This window comes from Strigops habroptila, chromosome W, assembly GCF_004027225.2.
Source record: "Strigops habroptila isolate Jane chromosome W, bStrHab1.2.pri, whole genome shotgun sequence".
Taxonomy (NCBI): domain Eukaryota; kingdom Metazoa; phylum Chordata; class Aves; order Psittaciformes; family Psittacidae; genus Strigops; species Strigops habroptila.
In genome coordinates, this window is record NC_044301.2 from 28,072,109 (window position 1) to 28,098,020 (window position 25,912).

The 25,912-nt window shown below is 44.4% G+C and overlaps 1 protein-coding gene across 1 annotated transcript in view; it reads left to right on the forward strand.

Annotated features, from left to right (window-relative positions):
• The window catches only part of LOC115618986 (homer protein homolog 1-like), a 132,667-nt gene extending 110,990 nt beyond the window's left edge, over positions 1-21,677 (forward strand). Inside the window, exons 7-9 of the mRNA XM_030511004.1 lie at positions 12,757-12,867; positions 14,886-14,966; positions 21,489-21,677. Coding sequence (XP_030366864.1) covers positions 12,757-12,867; positions 14,886-14,966; positions 21,489-21,677 — 381 coding nt within the window. The remainder of the gene's footprint in view (positions 1-12,756; positions 12,868-14,885; positions 14,967-21,488) is intronic.
• The last annotated feature ends 4,235 nt before the right edge of the window (positions 21,678-25,912 follow it).

A 25,912-nucleotide genomic window follows, 5' to 3' on the forward strand; every position in this document is an offset into this window, starting at 1 on the left:
TGCAAGTCGGTGCAGTCTTACGATAGCACAATAGAAGAACCTTGTTTAATCAATTATTGTTCAAAGACTGTTTTTTTCAGTCTGAATTCTGTGCTGGAAAAAAGGCTTAATCACAGGTACATTGCTTAGTGTTGCTGTGCAAAGTCTTGAATGACTGATTGAGCCTTGCTCTTAAACACGAAACGCTGAATGAGATGTCCCTGAAAAGAGCATGCGGGAGGGTCAGGCTAAAGCATTTTAACTTCCTTTTATGCCCCCTTCTATGCATAATGCATAAAAATTTATTTTGAATGACTTTTGGACCACTGGTCATGAGAAAAAAAAAAAAAAAATCATTTTGAAAAACGGAAATAGAGCAAGTAAATGCTATCCAGATTTTTGCCTAGAGCTTTATCTTCTGTTGCTTCTGTTTTCAATTGCATATTCTTTATATTGCATCATTTTCCAGCCCATTTTACTCTACAGATTTTTTGAAAGGATCACAATACGATTTTCTTTTTTATAGGTACATTCCAGAAGAGAACATCATGAAGGTATTTGACATCTTTTCAGATCTCTGTAAGAATGGGCATTTAAATATGACTGTGATTAAAGTAAACACGTTTTTTTTAATTGAATTGGTTTGGTTTTTTTCCAAGTTGCTGATTTTTCAATGAGCAGTGAACAAAACAGTTGAACAATGCATTATTTTCTTGCATAAGCAGTAAGAGATGGACATATGCCCAGAGTATGGACCGGAGTACGACATCACAGCCCCTTTAGTGTGGGTAAATTGCCCTCTGTTGGCAGGAAGGTCTGTGAGAGCACTCCCTACTATGCTCAAGCAAAATTATCTGTGTTTGCTTAAGCAATTTCAATAGGTGCCTTGAGTTAGCGTGGACCACACCACACTGGGGAGTGTTCACGTGAGCCACACAGCCAACAGGGTGGTAGGAAGTGTTTTCAGCCAGCAACAATCCATGCAGCCGAGAGCTGTAACATTTCATCCACCCCAGTTCAATCCACCAGCCTCCTTGGACTCCAGGCTCACACCGACACGTGCATCCTCACCATGTATACCAGCCCAGAGGAAACCATGTGGAGAGCAATGGTGTCCAAGCCCTTTCTTAGTCACAGGATGGGACACGTGCACCTGCTCCTAGGGCACTAGGTGCTAGGACAGAGGTGGTTCAGGAACTGGATTTTCTTCTGTCTGTCTGTTGAGGCTCTTTCACTTTGTGTAAATGAGTATTCACTGTGCCAGTACTTGGTAAGAGCCAGTGAGTATTGCCAAGTGCAACAGCTTTAAAAGAGAGATTGACCTTTTTGGAGGTTGCCATGCAATGTTCCAGTCTTTACCAACGGGTAGGAGAGGGTCTGACCCTGCGTTCCCATAACAGTCCTAGCCCTGGGTTCACAGAGGCTTCCACCTCTGATTCAAGACTCATTTTGGCAGAAAAGCATGGAAATGTTTAACAAGTTGAACTTCAGAAGGGGCGAAGGTGGACGAAGTGGGAGTTCCAGAAAAACTTAGGAATGAACTAGAGCTCTGCATAAAGACGCAGCAGCAGGAATACAGGAAGCTACATATAACCGTGGCAGCTCTGCTAGATGGTGAAAGGTTCTTGACTGGACGAGACCCTGAGCAATCAAATGTGACTTCAAAACTGGCCCTATTTTGAGCAGGAAGCCTCTATCAGATGACCACCAGGGTCCCCTTCCAGCCTAAGTTATTCCGTGCCTCTGTGATTCTTGGTGTATTTAGATGTTAGATCAGACACTGTTTAGATATAGGTCCATCCCAGTCAGTGTGTTGCAATTCTGCTCGTTAGGGGGTTTTTGTGTAATTATAGTGGCGAATACTGTAATAGTCATAATTGGTAGCAGTCAAAAAATCATCTAAATAGATATATTTTTGTGGAATTGAAGCAAATTGAGAAAATTATCCAAGACTTCAGTCGTTACTCTCAGTGGCATATAAAACTGAGGAAACTGCTATTACTTTTTTTGCCACACGCACCGATATTTCTTTTGGGACAATTCCAGCCAATAAGATAGTTTTTGGGGGGTGAGGGGTGGAGTGTTGCGTTACCAAGCTATCTCCTCACCCTCATTCCCCTTACCCTTCCCAAGAATTGTCTATAATCTCAGTTTCTTTCCATTTATAAGCCTGATTTTCAAAAATGTCTAATCATAGTTTTCCGGTAGAAGAAACTAGACTTGTCATAGCTGTTACAGAGGGGAAATTCATACTCTATGACTCATAAAGGAGAAGTTGATAGGGATTTTGTTTTAATTTTCTTGTATTTCATCTTGGCTTTCTTTCAACTTCTCCCTGCACTCAGTAATCTAACTTTTGAGCCTACAAACAGTTCAGCATCTGAAATTACTGGCATCACAGTGGCTTCACTAGCTAGACTACATCAGTGCTGGAGGGCACCAACCTTGATTCCTCAAGATGTTCTTTCATCTAAGAAATAAAATTGTTCTGGAGAATACATGCCCTCTGTCTAGGGGCTACTTCTCTGAGAAAGGTAAATAGAAACCTTAAAGTTTCAGTTGCAGAATTCATAGAATCATAGAACCACAGAACAGTAAGGGCTGGAAAGGACCTTAAGATCATCTAGTTCCAACCCCCCTGCCATGGGCAGGGACTCCTTGCCCTAAACCACATGGTCCAAGGCTCTGTCCAACCTGGCCTTGAACACCGCCAGGGATGGAGCATCCACAACCTCCCTGGGCAGCCCATTCCAGTGCTTCACCACCCTCACTGTAAAGAACTTCTTCCTTATATCTAATCTAAACTTCCCCTGTTTACGTTTGAAGCCATTACCCCTTGTCCTACCACTACAGTCCCTAAGGAAGAGTCCCTCCCCAGCATCCTTATAGACCCCCTTCAGATACTGGAAGGCTCCTATGAGGTCTCCACGCAGCCTTCTCTTCTCCGGGCTGAACAGCCCCAACTCTCTCAGCCTGTCTTCATACGGGAGGTGCTCCAGCCCTCTTATCATCCTCGTGGCCCTCCTCTGGACTCGCTCCAACAGCTCCATGTCCTTTTTATGTTGGGGACACCAGAACTGTACGCAGTACTCCAAGTGAGGTCTCACAAGAGCAGAGTAGAGGGGCAGGATCACCTCCTTGGACCTGCTGGTCACGCTTCTTTTGATGCAGCCCAGGATACGGTTGGCTTTCTGGGCTGTGAGGGCACACTGCCGACTCATGTTAAACTTCTGGTCAACCAACACCCCCAAGTCCTTCTCTGCAGGGCTGCTCTGAATCTCTTCTCCGCCCACCCTGAAGCAGTGCCTGGGATTGCCCCGACCCAGGTGTAGGACCTTGCACTTGGCTTGGTTGAACCTCATAAGGTTGGCATCGGCCCACCTCACAAGCGTGTCAAGGTCCCTCTGGATGGCATCCCTTCCCTCCAGCGTATCAACCGAACCACACAGCTTGGTGTCGTCGGCAAACCTCCTGAGGGCGCACCCCGTCCCAGTGTCCATGTCGCCGACAAAGATGTTGAACAGGACCGGTCCCAACACCGATCCCTGAGGGACACCACTCGTTACAGGTTTCCAACTGGACATCAAGCCATTTGCCACAACTCTTTGCGTAATTGGGTAGTAAAGAAATGTACTTTGTTCAAAGGAGTTTTGGGGCCAGATGTCTTAGTTCCTGTAATTAGATGATGCAGCTCTGCTGACAAATATAATAAGATTGACAGGCACATATCTTCTACCTGGACTTGTGCAAAGCATTCGACACTGTCCCGCACAACATCCTTGTCTCTAAACTGGAGAGACATCAATTTGATGGATGGACCACTCAGTGGATAAAGAATTGGCTGGATGGCTGCATGCAGAGAGTTGTGGTCAACGGCTCAATGTCCAAGTGGAGACGGGCAACGAGTGGTGCCCCGCAGGAGTCAGTGCTGGGACAGGCCCTGTTCAACATCTTTGTCGGCGACATGGACAGTGGGATTGAGTGCGCCCTCAGGAGGTTTGCCGACGACACCAAGCTGTGTGGTTCGGTCGATATGCTGGAGGGAAGGGATGCCATCCAGAGGGACCTCGACACGCTTGTGAGGTGGGCCGATGCCAACCTTATGAGGTTCAACCAAGCCAAGTGTAAGGTCCTACACCTGGGTCGGGGCAATCCCAGGCGCTGCTACAGGTTGGGCAGAGAAGAGATTCAGAGCAGCCCTGCGGAGAAGGACTTGGGGGTGTTGGTTGACGAGAAGCTTAACATGAGCCGGCAGTGTGCACTTGCAGCCCAGAAAGCCAACCGTATCCTGGGCTGCATCAAAAGAAGCGTGACCAGCAGGTCGAAGGAGGTGATCCTGCCCCTCTATTCTGCTCTCATGAGACCCCACTTGGAGTACTGTGTTGTGGTTTAAGCCCAGCCGGTAACTCAAAACCATGCAGCCACTCGCTCACTGCCCTGCTCTTCTTCCCCCCCCCTCCAATAGGGATGGGGAGGAGAATTGAAAGAATGTAACGCCCATGGGTTGAGATAAGAACAGTCCAGTAACTAAGGTGTAATACAAAACCACTACTGCTACCACCAATAATGATCTGGGAAACAACAAGGGGACAGAATATAAACCTAAAAGGGGAAAAGGAAAAGAAAACAATAAACACAGGTGATGCACAATACAATTGCTCACCACCTGCTGACTGATACCCAGCTCGACCCGAGCAGTGATCTGGGCCTTGCGGGTAACTCCCCCCATTTTGTATACCGGTCGTGATGTGCTGTGGTATGGAATACCCCTTTGGCTAGTTTGGGTCATGTGTCCTGTCTCTGTTCCTCCCGACTTCTTGTGCCCCTCCTCACTGGCAGAGCATGAGAGACTGAAAACTCCTTGACTGGGGTAAGCATTGCTTAGCAACACCTAAAAACATTGGTGTGTTATCAGCATTCTTCTCAGACTGTAGTTGAAAACACAGCACTGCACTAGCTACTAGGAAGGAGAGAAATAACTGTTACAGATGAACCCAGGACAGTATCCACCCCTTATTCGATACCATTCATGTTATGCTCAGATTCCACATTTTTCAATATACCGTCACTTATTGACTCATATGTTTACACACACACGAAGAGACAGATCTCAGTCCTTAGTCCATGGACCATCCCTATCAAGTTTGCTGAAGTCATTCAGTCCATGATTGAATTGCCGAGGTGAGTATCTCCAGAGAGGACGCCTTTAACACCGGAGGCGGGGGGAAGCACAGTGTCCCGGAGCCTCAGTTCGGAGCGGCAAGAGCGACCGAGGGAGCCTCAAGTCCTCGACAGGACTTGCCCAGGAGCCGGCAGCTCAGCTGACGCGAGCAGCTGACTCACAGGGGGCGGCGCCAGGAGTGACAGCACCAGCCCTCAGTGGGGAAAAACCCATCCCAGGGAGCGCGAGCGACCAGGGCATGGCACGTCAGTCAGGGCGTGGCACGGCAGTTCGCGCGGCAAGCGAGCGGGATGGTGAGCGCTCGCCTCAGGACCAGGGCCCGCTGTGGGAGCTCTGCCCCGGCGGTGGCCAGCGTAGGCACCCAGACAGAGCCGATGAGAGAGGAGGCTGCGGTGCAGACCTCGGAGTGTAGAGAGTGCCTCGACTGGTCTCTTGAGGCGAGGGTGCACAATGGGCAGGGCTGCACTCGGTGCGCCCTAGTGGAGGTCCTCCTGCAGCAGGTGGCTGAGCTGCGGGAGGCTGTTGGAGAGCTAAAAGATGCCAGGGAAGCTGAGAGGAAGCTGGGCTGCTTGCTCCAGGCCCAAACTGCGCAGGGGCCGCAAACGTCCGGCATTGCTCATATAGGAAAGAAGGAGGGCAGCAACCCAGGAAGCTGGGAATTAGTTACGAGAAAAACAAAAAAAGGAGGAAGAGGACAATTAACGACAAGGGACTTCCTCCTAAATCTGATGTCCTCCTTGGGGATTTCAACCATCCTGACATTTGTTGGAGGGACGGTACAGCCTGGCAGAAGCAATCCAGGAGGTTCCTTGATTGTGTGGAAGACAACTTCCTCTTTCAAGCAATAGAGGATCCGACGAGGAGAGATGCCATGCTGGACCCTGTGCTCACCAACAGGGAGGGGCTGGTTGGAAATGTGACGCTCCAGGGCAGCCTTGGCTGTAGTGATCATGAGATGGTGGAGTTTGAGGGGACAGTGAGAAGAGCATGCAGCAAGCTCACTGCCCTGGACTTCAAGAAAGCAGACTTTGGCCTCTTCAGGAACCTCCTTAGTAAGGTTTCATGGGATACAGTCCTAGAGGGCAGGGGAGCCCAAGACTGCTGGTCGATATTCAAGGATCACCTGCTACGTGCTCAGGAGTGTTGCACCCCAATTGGAAGAAAGTGCAGCAGGAGGGCCAGGAGACCTCCATGGATGGACAAGGAGCTGCTGAGGAAACTTAGAGGGAAAAAAGAAGCTTATAGAAGGTGGAAGCGAGGACAGGCAGCCTGGGAAGAATATAGGAGCATTGCCCGGGAAGCTAGGGTCCGGGTTAGGAAAGCTAAGGCCCAGCTAGAATTAAGATTGGCAAGGGATGTAAAAAGATAACAGGAAAGGATTCTATAGATACGTAGCAAATAAAAGACAGACTAGGGACAACGTGGGCCCTCTCCGGAAGCTATCAGGAGAACTGGCTACCCTGGATTTGGAGAAGGCTGAGGTTTTTAATGACTTCTTTGCCTCAGTCTTCACCAGCAAATGCTCTGACCACACCCCCCAAATCTTGGAAAGCAAATGCAGGGACTGTGAAAATGAAGACCTTAGGCCCACTGTAGGAGAGGATCAGATTCGAGACCATCTTGAGAACCTGAACGTGCACAAGTCCACGGGACCTCATGAAATCCATCCATGGGTCCTGAAGGAGCTGGCGAATGAAGTTGCTAAGCTGCTGTCCATCATATTTGAAAAATCCTGGCAGTCTGGTGAAGTTCCCGATGACTGGAAGAAGGGTAATTGTCGTGGTTTAAGCCCAGCCGGTAACTCAGAACCACACAGCCGCTCGCTCACTCCCCCCATTCTTCCTCCCCCTGCTCCCGGAGGGATGGGGAGGAGAATCGGAAGAATGTAACTCCCACGGGTTGAGATAAGAGCAGTCCCGCAACTAAGGTATAATACAAAACCACTACTGCTACCACCAGTGATAATAATGATTAGTGAAATAACAAGGGGAGAGGATACAATTGCTCACCACCCGCCGACCGATACCCAGCCCGACCCGAGCAGTGATCTGGGCCTTCCGGGTAACCCCCCCCGGTTTATATACTGGGCATGACGTGCTGTGGTATGGAATACCCCTTTGGCTAGTTTGGGTCAGGTGTCCTGTCTCTGCTTCCTCCCGGCTTCCCCTCCTCCCTGGCAAAGCATGAGACTGAGAAAGTCCTTGGTCGGAATAAACACTACTTAGCAACAACTAAAAACATCAGTGTTATCAGCGTTGTTCCCAGGCTGAAAGTTAAAAAACACAGCACTGCACCAGCTACTAAGAAGGAGAAAAATGACTGCTATAGCTGAACCCAGGACAGTAATATAACCCCCATTTTCAAGAAGGGGAAGGTGGAAGACCCGGGAAACTACAGACCAGTCAGCCTCACCTCTGTGCCTGGAAAAATCTTGGAACATTTTCTCCTGGAAAACATGCTAAGGCACATGAAAAACAAAGAGGTGGTTGGTGACAGCCAACATGGCTTCACTAAGGGGAAATCCTGCCTGACCAATCTGGTGGCCTTCTATGATGGAGCCACGGAACTGATGGACAGGGGCAGAGCAGTTGACGTCATCTACCTGGACTTGTGCAAAGCATTTGACACTGTCCCGCATGACATCCTTGTCTCTAAATTGGAGAGACATCAGTTTGATAGATGGACCACTCGGTGGATAAAGAACTGGCTCGATGGCCGCACACAAAGAGTTGTGGCAAATGGCTCGATGTCCAGTTGGAAACCTGTAATGAGTGGTGTCCCTCAGGGATCGGTGTTGGGACCGGTCCTGTTCAACATCTTTGTCGGCGACATGGACACTGGGACGGGGTGCGCCCTCAGGAGGTTTGCTGACGACACCAAGCTGTGTGGTTCGGTTGATACGCTGGAGGGAAGGGATGCCATCCAGAGGGACCTTGACACGCTTGTGAGGTGGGCCGATGCCAACCTTATGAGGTTCAACCAAGCCAAGTGTAAGGTCCTACACCTGGGTCAGGGCAATCCCAGGCACTGCTACAGGTTGGGCAGAGAAGAGATTCAGAGCAGCCCTGCAGAGAAGGACTTGGGGGTGTTGGTTGACCAGAAGTTTAACATGAGTCGGCAGTGTGCCCTCACAGCCCAGAAAGCCAACCGTATCCTGGGCTGCATCAAAAGAAGAGTGACCAGCAGGTCAAAGGAGGTGATCCTGCCCCTCTACTCTGCTCTTGTGAGACCTCACTTGGAGTACTGCATACAGTTCTGGTGTCCCCAACATAAAAAGGACATGGAGCTGTTGGAGCGAGTCCAGAGGAGGGCCACGAGGATGATAAGAGGGCTGGAGCACCTCCCGTATGAAGACAGGCTGAGAGAGTTGGGGCTGTTCAGCCCGGAGAAGAGAAGGCTGCGTGGAGACCTCATAGGAGCCTTCCAGTATCTGAAGGGGGTCTATAAGGATGCTGGGGAGGGACTCTTCCTTAGGGACTGTAATGGTAGGACAAGGGGTAATGGCTTCAAACTTAAACAGGGGAAGTTTAGATTAGATATAAGGAAGAAGTTCTTTACAGTGAGGGTGGTGAAGCACTGGAATGGGCTGCCCAGGGAGGTTGTGGATGCTCCATCCCTGGCGGTGTTCAAGGCCAGGTTGGACAGAGCCTTGGACCACGTGGTTTAGGGCAAGGAGTCCCTGCCCATGGCAGGGGGGTTGGAACTAGATGATCTTAAGGTCCTTTCCAGCCCTTACTGTTCTGTGATTCTATGATTCTATAATTCTATGATGTCAGATTCCATCTTTTGAAAGAGTCTTTCAGGGCAGGAGATATGGTGAGTAGTGTTGGATTGTTGCCTGCTGACGCCACCACTAAACTGCTCGTCTGGTCACTGCTGAAATTGTTTGGCCCCATCAAAGTTCAATCTTATTGGGATGGAGATTGGAGGGAAGTCAGGGTCTGTCGATGGTTACCTGAGGACATTTCTGGGAGACTCCCACTGCTGCTGCCAGATTTTTCCCATTACTTTATTCTCTGTTGACGATCACGTCAGCAAATATATTCTTTTCAAAGAGCAGAGTAGCAGAAATGGGCATTTAGCTGATGAGTTATAGAAGTGTTATATAGCAGGCAACAGCATACAATTGAGTTCATTGGCTGTTTTCCCCCAAAATTAAATCCCCTTGAGGTACACATCGGACTTCCCCATCTTCCCCTATTACCCACCAAGAATATCCAGGTCCCTGAGCGAAAGCAACCCCACAAGTGGGTTTTCCTTTACCTGAAGCAGGAATAACTCAGACTGTCTTCCCCAGCAAATTCTTTATGTGCACCACAGGAACTTTATCCCCCTCTACAGTACGTAAAAGTTCTGATTGGGCTGGGCCAGCCCTGTTGGCAGATCCCCTGGTGTTGACCAACCAGGTGGCTTTTGGTAAATGTGTATCCCAGTGTTTGAAAGTCCCACCACCCATTGCTCTCAATGTAGTTTCTAACAGCATATTGTACCATTCAATTTTCCCAGAGGCTGGTGCATGGTAGGGGATGTGATATACCCACTCAGTGCCATGCTCTTTGGCCCAAGTGTCTATAAGTTTGTTCCGGAAATGAGTCCCATTGTCTGACTCAATTCTCTCTGGGGTGCCGTGTCGCCACAAGACTTGTTTCTCAAGGCCCAGGATAGTGTTCCGGGCAGTGGCGTGTGGCATAGCATATGTTTCCAGCCATCCCATGGTTGCTTCCACCATGGTAAGCCTTGGCGGGTCAGTGGGAGTGTAATATAGTCAATCTGCCAGGCTTCCCCATACTTGTGCTTCAGCCATCGTCCTCCATACCAGAGAGGCTTTAACCGCTTGGCTTGCTTAATTGCAGCACATGTTTCACATTAATGAATAACCTGGGCAATAGTGTCCATCGTTAAGTCCACCCCTCAGTCACGAGCCCATCTATATGTTGCATCACTGCCTTGATGGCCTGAGGTGTCAAGGGCCCACCAGGCTAAAAATAATTCACCCTTATGTTGCCAATCTAAATCTATCTGAGCCACATCAATCTTAGCAGCTTTATCCACTTGCTGGTTGTTCTGGTGTTCCTCAGTGGCCTGACTCTGAGCATCTACGTGGCGTACCTTCACCCCCAGGTTCTGCACCCGGGCAGCAATATCTTGCCACAATTGATTTTGCCAATGCATTTTTCTCATTCCCTTTGGCAGCAGAGTGCAGACCGCAATTCGCTTTTACTTGGAGGGGTGTCCAGTGCACTTGGAATTGACTGCCCCAGGGGTGGAAACAGCCCTAACATCTGCCATGGACTGATCCAGACTGCACTGGAACAGGGGCAAGCTCCAGAACACCTGCAATACATTGATGACATTATCGTGTGAGGCGATACAGTGGAAGAAGTTTTTGAGAAAGGGAGGAAGATAATCCAAATCCTGCTGAAAGCTGGTTTTGCTGTAAAACAGAGTAAGGTCAAGGGACCTGCACAGGAGATTCAATTTTTGGGAATAAAATGGGAAGATGGACGTCGCCAGATCCCCACAGATGTGATCAACACGATAACAGCAATGTCTCCACCAACTAATAAGAAAGAAACACAAGCTTTCTTAGGTGTTGTGGGGTTCTGGAGAATGCACATCCCAAATTGCAGTCTGATTGTAAGCCCTCTCTATCACGTGACCCGGAAGAAGAATGATTTCAAATGGGGCCCTGAGCAACAACAAGCCTTTCAACAAATGAAACGAGAGAGAGTTCATGCAGTAAGTGGCCCTTGGACTAGTCCGGACCAGGCAAGATGTGAAAAATGTGCTTTACACTGCAGCTGGGGAGAATGGTCCTACCTGGTGCCTCTGGCAGAAAGCTCCAGGGGAGAATCGAGGTCAACCCCTGGGCTTTTGGAGTAGGAGATACAGAGGATCCGAGGCCGGCTATACTCCACCTGAAAAAGAGATACTGGCAGCCTATGAAGGGGTTTGAGCTGCTTTAGAAGTGATTGGCACTGAAGCACAGCTCCTCCTGGCAGCTCTGTGGCTCGGCTAATACGCTGGAGGGAAGGGATGACATCCAGAGAGACCTTGACACGTTTGAGAAGTGGGCCAATGCCAACCTCATGAAGTTCAACAACGCAAAGCACAAGGTCCTACACCTGGGTTGGGGCAATCCCAGGTACAGCTACAGCTTGGGCAGAGAAGTGATTCAGAGTAGCCCTGCAGTGAAGGACTTGGGGATGTTGGTTGATGAGAAACTGAACATGAGCCGGCAGTGTGCGCTTGCAGCCCAGAAAGCCAACTGTGTCCTGGGCTGCTTCAAAAGAAGCGTGACCAGCAGGTCGAAGGAGGTGATCCTGCCCCTCTATTCTGCTCTCATGAGACCCCACTTGGAGTACCATGTACAGTTCTGGTGTCCTCAACATAAGAAGGTCATGGAGCTGTTGGAGCAAGTCCAGAGGCGGGCCATGAGGATGATAGGGGGATCAAGCAGCTCCTGTATGAAGACAGGCTGAGAGAGTTGGGGCTATTCAGCCTGGAGAAGAGAAGGCTGCGTGGTGACCTCATAGGAGCCTTCCAGTATCTGAAGGGGGTCTATAAGGATGCTGGGGAGGGACTCTTCCTTAGGGACTGTAGTGATAGGACAAGGATAACGAGTTCAAACAGGGGAAGGTTAGGTGAGATATAAGGAAGTAGTTCTTTACTGTGAGGGTGGTGAGGCACTGGAACAGGTTGTCCAAGGAAGTTGTGAATGCTCCATCCCTGGCAGTGTTCAAGGCCAGGCTGGTCAGAGCCTTGGGCAACATGGTCTAGTATGAGGTGTCCCTGCCCATGGCAGAGGGGTTGGAAGTAGATAATCTTATGATCCTTTCCAAACCTAACTCTTACATGATTCTGTGATTCTGGAAAAATGAGTTACTGTATTTTTAGCATTTTTAACAGTTTGGTACTAAAGAAAAATATTTTAGTGCAGACATCCACACGAGGATGTGCTTGATGCCTGCTAATAAAAGAGGAACTGTAGAAATCCAAATTGTGCCTTTAGCTCTTGGTTTTGTGACTGAGAGATGAGATCCCAAAGTACAGGAAGTAAGAAGTTGGTGGCTGTACGCTGGTGGCTGCGTGTCTGCTATTACATTGTTGATGCTGAGTCAGAAATTGAGGCTGTGAAATGTTAATTGGCTTGCTAGGAAATAGATGAGCATTGTGGCTTAGTTGTTGAGATAGTGCAACATTGCAAAGTGTCAGATGGAGTGGTTAGACGGACAGATCTGTGTTTAATCATCTAGGCATTACTGTTTCTGAAATGGTAATTCAGCTTATTTCATAAAATTTTCAATAATTAGTAAATTGTAATTAATGGGGTTTTTTTTCAGCCTGCAACATACTAAATGTATTGTTTCCAAGACATTACAAGAAATATTAGAAGTCATAGCAACCATTTTATGCAAACCAATTTTTTAAGGAATTTTACACTAACTTCATAAAAACATCTTCACCATTTGATCAGCATAAGTCACCCAGAACTAAGGGTATATTTCAAATGCAACTATTTATGCAAAGAAGTAATAGTACCTTGAATTTGTTGCAATTAATACTGTATATGTTGCTTCTACTTATTTCAACAGGTGACTGAGCTGGAGTGTGTAAGCAGTCAAGCCAATGCAGTCCACACACATAAAACAGAATTAAACCAGACAATACAGGAGTTAGAGTCTATGCTGAAGAAAAAAGAAGAGGTATTTGCTAACATTTATTCTTGGCTTTTCTGTTACGTCATTTCTAAAGTCTTTCAATATTAAATTTGTGATGTCTGGTAAATACTGTATTATTTCCTATAGATGTTATGAAGTAAAATCAATTTTTCAGCTTCTTTGAAATTGTTGCATTAAAAGGTAAAACAATTTGGCAGAAAATAAACCCCCTTGCATTCCAGCTGGTCCTCATATATTAGAGGGGTTGGGTGTGACTAGGCTTAGATTCTGAATGATGCCCAATTTACCACTATCAGTCCGGTTGCATTCAATATATATTGAATAATCACTATTCCGGATGCACTAATAGTGCACTGCACCTTCAGTCTAATCATGCTCATGAACTAGCACAGCCACACTGAAGGATCTGGTCGCATTCAATGAGAGATTTACGATTAGCTACTTAAACAGTGCAGTTTATTAAAGCAACAGGTACAGGTTCTTATGGCTTGCCGGTGATAAACACACTGTCTGCAAAAGCATGTGCAAATAATAAGGTATACAAACGTGTGACAAAGTTATGACTAATACAGCCTGGCTTTAAAGCATAAAAGTAAAAAGTAACTCTATATAGAGATTTCTAATTTTCCCGGGGAAGCACTGGATACAGTGCAAGTCTTACCCAAAGGCGTCCCTATGGGGGGGAAGAAAGGTCCAGCCTGTCGACCAGTCCCAGGAGTCAAGGGTAATCTGCTGATGGAATCTTCCTTGACTCATCGACAATGATGTCTTCCCTAACACCCCCCACTTTTTGGGCCATTTTTATACTATTTTTCACTTTCAAGGTGGAGCTTGAGCGACTCTAGTCATACATACCTTTATTGCTATTAGTGTAAAATTCTCTCGCTTCGCTTTTAAAGGTATATACCACAAGAAATTCAAAGAGCATGCTCAAAGAGGGGTGGTCTCACTTTGGAGGTGGGTAGCATTGGAGATGAAGGTGTGTTTTCATATTAAAATGCATTATAATGAAGCAAAGTTCACACAAAGCACAGCATTTTGTCAAAAGATGACAGACTGTTGGCTCAGGGTAGCAAGTATGCAGCTTATCAGTTTTAAGTACCACCTAGTTCCCATCTCTGCTGGTGTTGGGACAGAGCTTGGCCGCAGAATCTCCACTCTGCTCCATCCTCCGTCAAGCAATGTTGCCACGGGAACCGCTGTGGAGTGAATTCCTGGCATACCACGTGCAGCTGCATCTTACCCTGAAAGTCCGTTTTTCCTTTATGTGTGAACAATGCTACATTTTTAAATATAAGTTTAATTTCTAAGTCATATTCAGTAATTATTCCACAGAAATGATCAATGTTTTTCTATGTCTATAATTACATCAGTCCAATATACAGCTGGGTATCTGAGCAACAAAAAAAAATATCCTTTTTTCCTGTTCGTTTTTACTGAGTATCTCTCTTGGCAAAAGTAAATCTGCATTGAGGCATATGTAGTTTCTATGGAGCAGTCATCACACTGATGTAGTCCAAATTCACTAAGAAGGGAAGTAGTCATAAGCATGCCTTCCTTTTTCTGGAGAATAGGGTATGGAGCAAGTAATAGATCCATGTTTTTTTTCAGGCCAATCTGGATTTCAGGCTATGTTAATATAGCTGACTTTTATGATCCCTAAGATCAGCCCTTTCTTTAAACGCATGACAAACCCCCAGCCATCTGTCTTGGGCTGGACCAGCAGCAGGAAAATAGAAGGAATTGGAGTAACACCTGTGCTGGCAGGGGTCCTAGAGGAAAGCAGATTTGCAGACTTTTATAGCAAAGAAAATGCTTATCTGTATTTCTGTTTATTCACAATAGAATTGCTCTTTTGGGACTGTGATTCAGGAATATTGGAAGCAGGGCTTAAACTTCACTTGCTATGATGGGCAGTAACTAACTACCAGTTTTGATATCATTGCAATGGTATGCTCAGACGAAGCAGCAGCAGCCAGCTTACCTGCAGTGAGGCCAAGCTAAGTAACATGTTGCTAACAAGGTTGTTTCTTCTCCCTTAGGAAATAGAAAGATTGAAACAAGAAACCAACAGTGCCAGAGAGCTCCAGGCACAGAGGGATTTTCTGACCCAGAAGTTAAAGGTGAGCTATAGTGCATCATCTTAATTTAGACAGAAGGGAAAAATGATCATCAAGTGATCAGTTCACATCAGCACTGAAGGTGTCAGATAAATATGTAAGTTACATGGTGTTGCAAAGTGGTGGGTTGAGATCCTCCTTGGGAATTTTTACCAAAATTTCCACCTTCTGTAAGTCATTATTTTCCTGAGGGAACAGACCCAAATTTCATTTACAAGTCCATAGAATACACTCGGGCTATCAGATGTGCTTCATCGATACATGTTCTAGGCAATTCAGGTCTCATTTTCACTGCAGTGTCTTCCCATATGTCTTGCGTGCCACTGAACTGCCAGGCTGTGTATCATAGAATCATAGAACGGTTTGGGTTGGAAAGGGACCTTAAAGATCATCTAGTCCCAACCCCCCTCCCATGGGCAGGGACACCTTCCACTAGACCAAGTTGCTCAAAGCCCCGTACAACCTGGCCTTGAATACTTCCAGGGATGGGGCATCCACAACCTCTCTGGGCAACCTGTTTCAGTGCCTCACCACCCTGGTAGTAAAGATTTTTTTTCTAATGTCTAATCTAAATCTCCCCTCTGTCACCTTAAAGCCATTCCCCCCCCCGTTTTGTCGCTACGTGCCCTTGTAAAAAGTCCCTCTCCAGATTTCTTGTAGGCCCCCTTTAGGTATTAGAAGACTGCTATAAGGTCTCCCCTGAGCCTTCTCTTCCCTAGGCTGAACAAGCCCAGCTCTCTCGGCCTGTCGTCATATTTGGATGAGTTTGTATTCAGCTTTTAAATGTGCTTTGAGAAAGTAAAGGTTAAAGTGGTTTTGTGTTGCACAGAGTTCAAAAACACACTCTGACATTTTCTTGGAATTAGAATCATTGTGATTTTATTGTTTTTCTCCTGGGCTGTTTCTCTACTGTGTGTAAAGCCAGATACCTCAGCCTACTGGAAGCAGTATGCCCTCAGTATACCCTCACTTGCTATGTCTGAGCTCCTGTCCTTCTGTCGCTGGGCTGACCAGTCAGCACAGACACAGCTCCCTTGTGAAACCTGTCTTCTGAATGAGGCTGACCCAAAGCTCAGTTATGTCTAATCTCTGAGTTCAGACTTCAGAGTTTTGGTAGGACTAGAAACTCAGGTATTAAGTAGTTCCAAATCCAAAGTGCTGAAAGGTGACCCTTGCTGTTCTGCAGCTTGACCTAAATCACGCTGAAAACAACCCCTGTCAGACTATCCACAGCTTTAAACTTGTTAAGCAGATATTCTTTGAAATGCATTACATGAATTGGAACTTCCTCGAATCTCATTTTAACTACAGGATAAACCACATAAGAACAAAATGAGCTTATTAATTTTTTCCTATTCTTAAGTCAAATTACTTGGAAAAAGTATGTTATTACAGTGTTTCTTTAAAGACTGTTTTGAATACACCTGAGCTTGACTATTCCACTATTCAAAAAATTGCTGCTGTCTTTAGACTAAGCACAGGAGTTTTCAGCTGAAAAGGAACTTATCTGAGAGACTCAAAAGGAAGATTATAATGAAAGTTGTAAATCGTTCTAGCAGTAGCATATGCAATAATTTTAGTGTAAGATCTACATGAAATGTAATAATGAGCCAAGAACTAGCTATCCTTAGAATTATGAAAGACTAGTAAGAGATGAAAGATGGTTTAGAATTAGAAAATGCTACGGTTTTAACAATCATGCTTTATAAAGTCAGTAACTTCCTTTTGGTATATTTATATCTGTGACATTGGCGAAATGGTGTTTTCTTCTATAGCTCCAGACTAACCATCTCACATCTGTTCACTTAGTTGACTCATCATCTGTTTTCAGGATGATTGCCTCCAGGGTGTGCATCTGTTTGTCTTGCTCTTTTTTCTTCTGCTTTTTTTTTTCCCTCTTGTGTTTGCAAATGGATTCTGCAACTCTAAAATATTTTGGAATATAGCCTGTATAAAAAACTATGCAAAGAAATTATTATTTCAAGGTATATTACATTTCTGACACACTCATATCAGGGCATCATTGGTAATTTCCAGTGAAGAGCAGTATGTTATCACTGTGAAAGGTAAGTATCAGGGCACTTGTTACTTAATAATTTCTTCAGCAATATAGAGGAGTCATGATCAGTGTGACTCTCATAGTAAGTCAGGATAGCTTTATTACTGTGGCTGATTCCTAAATATAGCTGTTGCGTATGGTTTGAATATTTTATTCATATATTTGCACTGAATTCATCAAAAGATTATTACAGAACAAAAAACAAATATAACTTATTAATAATTTCTTTTCTAGAACAATGACAAATTATTGACCCCACTGTAAGAAGTCTGAAAAAAGAAAAAGAAAAAAAAAAAACAGTGTAAAATAAACCTTGTAAAGTGCCTGAATGTATCAGAAGAGCTAGTTTATTGTTAGATGAGATTAATTGCAAATAAAATTAAATGACACAAGTAGGGGAATATAGTATATCACATGGACGCTTCTCCATTTCTTCCCATCAAGAAGCAACAGCTTTGAGGTACACTGACTTGTAATAGGAAACTGCATATGAGCTGGACATGAACTTCTAATGCAATACTATTGCAAAAATCAGTAATACTAATCTAGGGTAAATATGTATAAGGATCAAATGTAAAATTTGAGAAGTGTTTTCCAAAAATTAAAGGCAACAACTCATGGCATATTTCAGTTAGTTCTCCTTCCCAGTCATTAAATATGTTAAACACAGGTTAGGGAAAATAAAACAGAAGGAAGTATGGAAGAAAGTATATCTGAGGAAGTGTTTGGGGAAGCTAAATGTATATGGATTAGGAAAGAGATATCAAGAATGGCATATAAATAAAGTACACAAGCTGGAATTTTAAACAAACGAAGGGAACTCTTCTGGTTTGAAGACATACAGGTCAAGGACTAGCAATGGGGAGTTAAAGGGAAACACCTTATGATGAATATGAATAGAAGTTCCTACATAAAGCTTTTGGGTTTACCTGGCTGCTCCCACCTAACAGCTCACAGCGGAATAATTCCTCAGTTTAAGGGCATCTGAGGAGGGCCTGACAGATACAGGCCAATGGGCTGCTCTTCAGGTCCAGATGCCATGAAATAAAACCATATACATATCCATGGATTTGTTCCAAAGTGATCCCTTTCATCACTGTTTGCCTACTTACAAAAATTAATTATCTCTGGTGTAAGAGCAGTGGCAAGGAGACTTCCTAGAGCACACACATTTGGTGAGTTGAAGAGGAGCAGTGAAAGAAGAAACAGGAAGCGTGAACAAATGAGGAAAAACAATTGGTTTTGTGTGAGTTAAAGGACTGCGTCATTGCTGCAGAGCTGAGAGGACCCTGAATTTCTCTTTTCTTCCTGTACTGCAGTCACTCAGCCTCAGAGGGTCTTGAACCCATGCAGTCATTACACTGAGTAGTACTTGTCAATACTACTTGGAGGGCAGGAGTAGAGTCAGTGAAGGAGAGTCTACAGAGTGTATGGACATGGTTATGATCAGTTAGCTTGTTCATTTATAGCAACGATGGGGTAGTTAATCCTTACATAAGCATGTATGCATTTTATTTTATATTGTTTCTACAAATACTCTTTTTAGTTAGCTTTCTTTAATGCTTTGGCAATTAGAATAGAATCATAGAATCATAGAATAGTTAGGGTTGGAAAGGACCTTAAGATCATCTAGTTCCAACCCCCCTGCCATGGGCAGGGACACCTCACACTAAACCATGTCACCCAAGACTCCATCCAACCTGGCCTTGAACACCGCCAGGGATGGAGAATTCACAACTTCCTTGGGCAACCCATTCCAGTGCCTCACTACCCTCACTGTAAAGAACTTCTTCCTTATATCTAATCTAAACTTCCCCTGTTTAAGTTTGAAGCCATTACCCCTTGTCCTACCATTACAGTCCCTAAGGAAGAGTCCCTCCCCAGCATCCTTATAGACCCCCTTCAGATACTGGAAGGCTCCTATGAGGTCTCCACGCAGCCTTCTCTTCTCCAGGCTGAACAGCCCCAACTCTCTCAGCCTGTCTTCATACGGGAGGTGCTCCAGCCCTCTTATCATCCTCGTGGCCCTCCTCTGGACTTGCTCTAACAGCTCCATGTCCTTTTTATGTTGAGGACACCAGAACTGTGCACAGTACTCCAAGTGGGGTCTCACGAGAGCAGAATAGAGGGGCAGGATCACCTTCTTCGACCTGCTGGTCACACTTTTGATGCAGGTTGGCTTTCCGGGCTGCAAGTGCACACTGCCGGCTCATGTTCAGTTTCTCATCAACCAACACCCCCAAGTCCTTTTCTGCAGGGCTGCTCTGAATCTCTTCTCTGCCCACCCTGTAGCAGTGCCTGGGATTGCCCCGACCCAGGTGTAGGACCTTGCACTTCGCATTGCTGAACTTCATAAGGTTGGCATCGGCCCACCTCACAAGTGTGTCAAGGTCCCTCTGGATGGCATCCCTTCCCTCCAGTGTATCGACCGAACCACACAGCTTGGTGTCGTCGGCAAACCTCCTGAGGGCGCACTCAATCCCACTGTCCATGTCGCCGACAAAGATGTTGCACAAGATCGATCCCAACACTGATCCCTGAGGGCCACCACTCGTTACTGTTGTCCAACTGGACATTGAGCTGTTTACCACAACTCTTTGCGTGCAGCCATTGAGCCAGTTCTTTATCCACTGGGTGGTCCATCCATCAAATTGATGTCTCTCTAATTTAGAGACAAGGATGTCATGCAGGACAGTGTCGAACACTTTGCACGAGTCCAGGTAGATGACGTCAACTGCTCTGCCCCTGTCCATCAGTTCCGTAGCCCCATCACAGAAGGCCACCAAATTGGTCAGACAGGAATACATATTATTCAGTGTTAAACAGATTAAACCAATTCTTCTCTTGGTCCTGGCAGAAAGAGGTAATTCCTGCTCTCATCTGTGCTGTTCAAGACTAGTGGTCAAAACTCTGTAAATTTTAGCTTGTTCATTTACAAACAAGAAGTAAGGGAGGTATTGCAGTTCACCTTGGATGTAACCCTTGGCTGCACAAGCAACCACAGCTATGAGGAGATCAGGTCCCCAAGGCCTTGCCTTCTCCACCTGCACTGCCGCTGGGGGTCCCAGAGCTCTCCCCCCCTGCAGAGGTTGGGAGCTGACACTGAGCTCTGGCCACATCATCCCATCCCTCCTCTGGCCAGGGGTGCAGCAGCTGATCGATGCTGCCATCACACCCCTCACAGATGGAAAGGCCAGGGACTTTGACACAAAGCTGCCAATGTATACCTGCTACTCTTGACTGCCCAAATACATACACTGTATGGCTCAAGTTGTTTCTTATAGTTAGCTGAGATCTCTCCAATGTAAACATGAATGTATTCATTAGCTTTGAGGGAGACAGGAGAATTGTAACAAAACCAGTGGGAGGGCAGAAAGAAAGCTCGTGCTGGGAGGAATGACTGCTGCCAAATCACCCACCCTATGGCTCTGTTAAACTAATTGTTGTAAAAACTCAGAGCAGGCCCATTAAAGCTTTGTGATGAAAAGCCACTGTAAAGGTAAGCGGTGTTTAAAAAATGTTAATGTATTTAAATATGAATTCACTATGCACTTTTCCAGAGAATGGCTGCACAGGGTGTATGGTGTACTAAATACACTGTCCCTGTGCTAGCCAGATCTGTGAAGGGTCCCAGCAGGCAGCTCCCCTCCTGCTGGCTGGTGTGAGGGGGCTACTCTTCCTCATGAACAAGAGCTGAGCTTGCTCAGGGTCAGATTCCCTCAGCTATGTGTAATGTGCTGCTGCTTTGTCTTTCTACCTGCTGTATGGGAGCAGCTTGTCTGTACAGCACTGGTGGATGGTGCACTTTCTCTGCTCCCACAGCTGCACTACTGCAGAGCTTGCAGGTGGGAGCTGTGGGGCACAGTGCAATGAGACAAGACATTCAGCTTGCACTTGCTGGTTTAAATTTGTTACAATCAATTTCACCTTTACATCAGTCTTGCTAGTATATGTTTCTGTCTTAATTTGCAGGGTGAAAAGGCCTGTAATGTGGGACAGGAGTAAGGTACTACTCCTCCATCCATAAAGCAGTATTCTGAATGAGCTTCTATATGATACCACTTAATGGGGGCTGTATATTTGAGCAATTCATGTAGTCTAAATAAGGGAATGCTTGAACTTAAGTAAACCTTTGAGAAGCTGTTTTCAGTAGGTGGCATATTTCCAAATGATAGAAGTGATAACTTACCTGAATATCACATCCATTGTTCACTGACTAAATTTTATCCCTGTCCAAAAATTTCTGTCCTTCAGATGAAGGAAAAAAAAATGGAGGAAGTGATAGTACATATGCAATCCTAGTAACAATTTGGGTTCTGTTTTTGGCTTAGTGGAAACTGTCACAATCACAAATTGTTTCAAAAACCAATTGACAAAAATAGCACATGAATACCAGCAGGAATGCCAGGCTAGACTGCTTTCTGTTTGCAGACAACACATTAACCTGTTATGTATTTTCTCTGAAGGAAGTAGAAATTCGAATCAAAGACCTGGAAGGCCAGCTGTCTGATCTAGAGCAACGTCTGGAGAAAAGTCAGAATGAGCAAGAAGCTATTCGCAATAACTTGAAGACGCTTTTAGAAATTCTTGATGGAAAAATATTTGAACTAACAGAGTTACGAGATACCATGGCCAAGCTAATAGAATGCAGCTAAAGAAAATGGGATTTCAGTGCCCATCAGCTTAAAGATGCACTTCATAGGACTGTGTTGGGCTCTGCATCAAAGTTGCACAAAATTAGAAAATGCTCCTCTGAGAGGGCTCGTTTTAAATTTGAGTCATGTTTCAATGTAAAATTTAGAACTCAGCTTGTAGCTAGCTGAAGAAAAAACAACAAACAAATGTGAATTACAAATTACCTCCTTGTACATTATTGGTCATAGATAACTTGAAAGATATTAACAGTAACTGAATGTAATCCTTTTCTATCAGTGATGGATGAATTAGCAGTGTCCCAGGTCACACCCTCTTTTTGTGGTACATACAATATAGGTTATCTGCTGTTTTATTTATTTAAGATATTTAATTGCTGTGCTTTGTGCAAGAACTTAGTGATGACAGCCCTGTATTTTGTCATTCTTAATAATTTCTCAGGATATTTTCCACTGTGGAGCAGCAGTGCCATTACCAATTTATTCTTGCCAGCAGTGAGAGTTGTATCTTTAATCAAAACAAAGTTACTATAACTGCTTGTATAAAGTTCTTCCTTTTGGGATTTTTCAGTTAGTTGGTTGAGGGGGGTTGTTTGTTTATATAATATACACACACACACATTGGAAGATACCGTATTTCTTTCTGGAGCTTACTCTGGTGTTCTACAATATTGTCCAACGTAAGGTTTACTTTTTCATATGAATTCCATGTAATTACAGTGAGATACTATCTTCCACTTAACTATATTTTGAAGCCAACCAATGATAAATCCCCTGAGAATTTTAACTGTAAAATTTGACATGCATGGATAACAAGAAATAGCCAGTTGTTTGTTTTCTGGCCATGATACATATATCGACCATCTATGTTAAATTGACTGTTAACCTGTTCTGCAGGGGACTTTTTCAGAATGTCACATGAATTTCAGGTTTTGTGAATAATGGCTTATGGGAAGCATTGTTTATTACAGATTGCATTAAGGGCATAGAGCTATTGCAAGGGATTACTCGTACACTGAACTTGTCCAGCCAAGAAAGCTGTTTCTGGAAGTTTTGTTGTCATAACAAATTGAAATGGAGACATGTCTGCTCTTTTATGGGTCTTCATATTACATCTTTATTGAAACCATACCAGGCAATATTCTGAACTGTTAACTAAATGTTTAAAAAACAGAAACTTGAAATCAGTTATCCCCAGTGAGTAGGTTTAAAGGTTGTTTTGATGTAATTTTATCAGACTTTTGACAAACACACATTTACTTATATAATAGATTTATTTAAAAAAAACCCCAACAAACAGCACTCTCTGAAAGGTAAGCCAAGTGTCATGCCTCTTGCATCAAAGTATATTCTTTAAAACATATGAACAAGTGTCAGGCATCAAAGTTGAAAGATGCACTGACCTTTGTTTGCTTCCCAAATTAATTAGAACATTAAACATGAAATCTAGCCACTTATTAAATTTGTGCAACACAATTTTCTCCACTTAGTGACTGCTATTCGAAACTAGAAAAGATAAATTTGGTTTTATGTGCGTACCATATAATACACACAGGTTCCTGTTTATTTCTAAAATACATGCTTTATTTCTAAAATACTGGGGTTTTTTCTTTACCAGCAATTTATCAGGTGTCCTCTGACTAGTCAGGAAAATGGTTTAGGTCAAATGCTAAACCATCATATACTATACTTTATGTAATGTACACAATGCTTAAGTTATCTCCATATTTTTAGGGTATTTTCTCAACTACTTTATTTATTAAAGGGGTGGGAGGAGCTTGGTTCAGCATGCTACTGGTTGAAAACTTTGTGGTGAGCTACATGTTTTTCATTCGGTGGATTTTAGACATGGTGTGTATATCTTCATCAGGTCCAGATGAGCAGATACAGTTTTAATTTACCTGGGGATGTTTGAGACTGATTCTCTTGTTACTTGCACTGCTGTAAACCAGACATACCCTTGATGTGATGTCAGCAACATTCAGCATAAAATCTGTGGAAGTGCAAAGAGAATCTGTCCCATTAATGCTCAGTGGACATAATAATGATGAAGAAAGAATAAAACCACAGAAAGCTGATGATTGAATAAATGGAATAAATGTAATAAATGTAATATTACTTTTAAATATATTACTATTGACATTTTTAAAGAGATGTCATTTACACGTGGGAAAATAGTGGACAGAAATATTTCCACTTAAATTCTGTGAAAAGGTGTGGCACATGAATATTTCTATGTATACATACATGCATATGTAAATACAGAACATGAAAAAATTTAGATGTGCGCATTTTTAATATTTTCCTATTGAAATTAAATTTAAAATTGGAAATTGATATTTGAGAATTTCTTTTCTCAGTAGATATGCTTCCTTTCCTTTTTTAAAATAATACAGTTACTGAGGGCTGCACTTCTGAACTCCCAAATAGTTGTCAAACATAAATATGGGATAAGGTGGACATATGTGCACATATAAGTAAAATCATAGAATCATAGAATCATAGAATAGTAAGGGTTGGAAAGGACCTCAAGATCATCTAGTTCCAACCCCCCCTGCCATGGGCAGGGACTCCTTGCCCTAAACCATGTGGTCCAAGGCTCTGTCCAACCTGGCCTTGAACACCGCCAGGGATGGAGCATCCACAACCTCCCTGGGCAACCCATTCCAGTGCTTCACCACCCTCACTGTAAAGAACTTCTTCCTTATAGCTAATCTAAACTTCCCCTGTTTACGTTTGAAGCCATTACCCCTTGTCCTACCATTACAGTCCCTAAGGAAGAGTCCCTCCCCAGCATCCTTATAGACCCCCTTCAGATACTGGAAGGCTCCTATGAGGTCTCCACGCAGCCTTCTCTTCTCCAGGCTGAACAGCCCCAACTCTCTCAGCCTGTCTTCATATGGGAGGTGCTCCAGCCCTCTTATCATCCTCGTGGCCCTCCTCTGGACTCGCTCCAACAGCTCCATGTCCTTTTTATGTTGGGGACACCAGAACTGTACGCAGTACTCCAAGTGAGGTCTCACAAGAGCAGAGTAGAGGGGCAGGATCACCTCCTTGGACCTGCTGGTCACTCTTCTTTTGATGCAGCCCAGGATACAGTTGGCTTTCTGGGCTGCAAGTACACACTGCTGGCTCATGTTAAGCTTCTCGTCAACCAACACCCCCAAGTCCTTCTCTGCAGGGCTGCTCTGAATCTCTTCTCCGCCCACCCTGTAGCAGTGCCTGGGATTGCCCCGACCCAGGTGTAGGACCTTGCACTTGGCTTGGTTGAACCTCATAAGGTTGGCATCGGCCCACCTCACAAGCGTGTCAAGGTCCCTCTGGACGGCATCCCTTCCCTCCAGCGTATCGACCGAACCACACAACTTGGTGTCGTCGGCAAACTTGCTGAGGGCGCACTCAATCCCACTGTCCATGTCGCCGACAAAGATCCTATCACAAAGAGTATTTTTTAATGTTTATTTACAGCAGATGAACATTTAGAAAAATGCAACCTAAAGATCATACTTAGGTGGTTATACCTAATGTAGCCTCTCTTATCTTAAGGTAAAAGTTTGCCTGTTTGAAAGATTAGTTTTCCCAGAAACAGATATTATGCATTGTATCTATCAATCATCGATGAAACGATGGGAATATGGATACCAGAAAAGAGTGTTCAGTATTATAGCCTGTCATGTATAACTTGGTATTTGGCAACTATAGTCTTGTAAAAAAAAAACAAAACAAAACAAAAAAAACCAACCAACCAACCAAAAAAAAAAAAAAACCAAAAAAACCCAACCCAACAAACAAACAAACAAAAAAAATCTAACTGAAATACCTTTCAGGTGCTACTGGATTTTTGCATTATCATGTTATGTTGTGAAATCCTGACTTTGACATAAAAGATTTTTGTAAGTATATCCCCATCTGGATAGTTTTTAGAGTGTCTTGTCCATAATCCATATGCCTCAATGATCCAGAAATTGCATTTTTCTATGTGGACAAAGTAAAACATGTGAATTAATCTTTCTGTTATGGACTGGGAATTCATTTCCCTGGCTTAATAAATCCAGGAAAGAGGAGAACAAAATGAACTTGTAACGCAGAAATGCTGTTATAAGGTCTTTATATATTTAAGAAAATACATTTTCAGGTATAATAAAGGGCTGAACCAGATGTAACACAAATAAGTATCATTTAATGATATCAGAGGCATTCCCAGGATAATCCCTTTAAAGAAAATCCTACAAGAATGA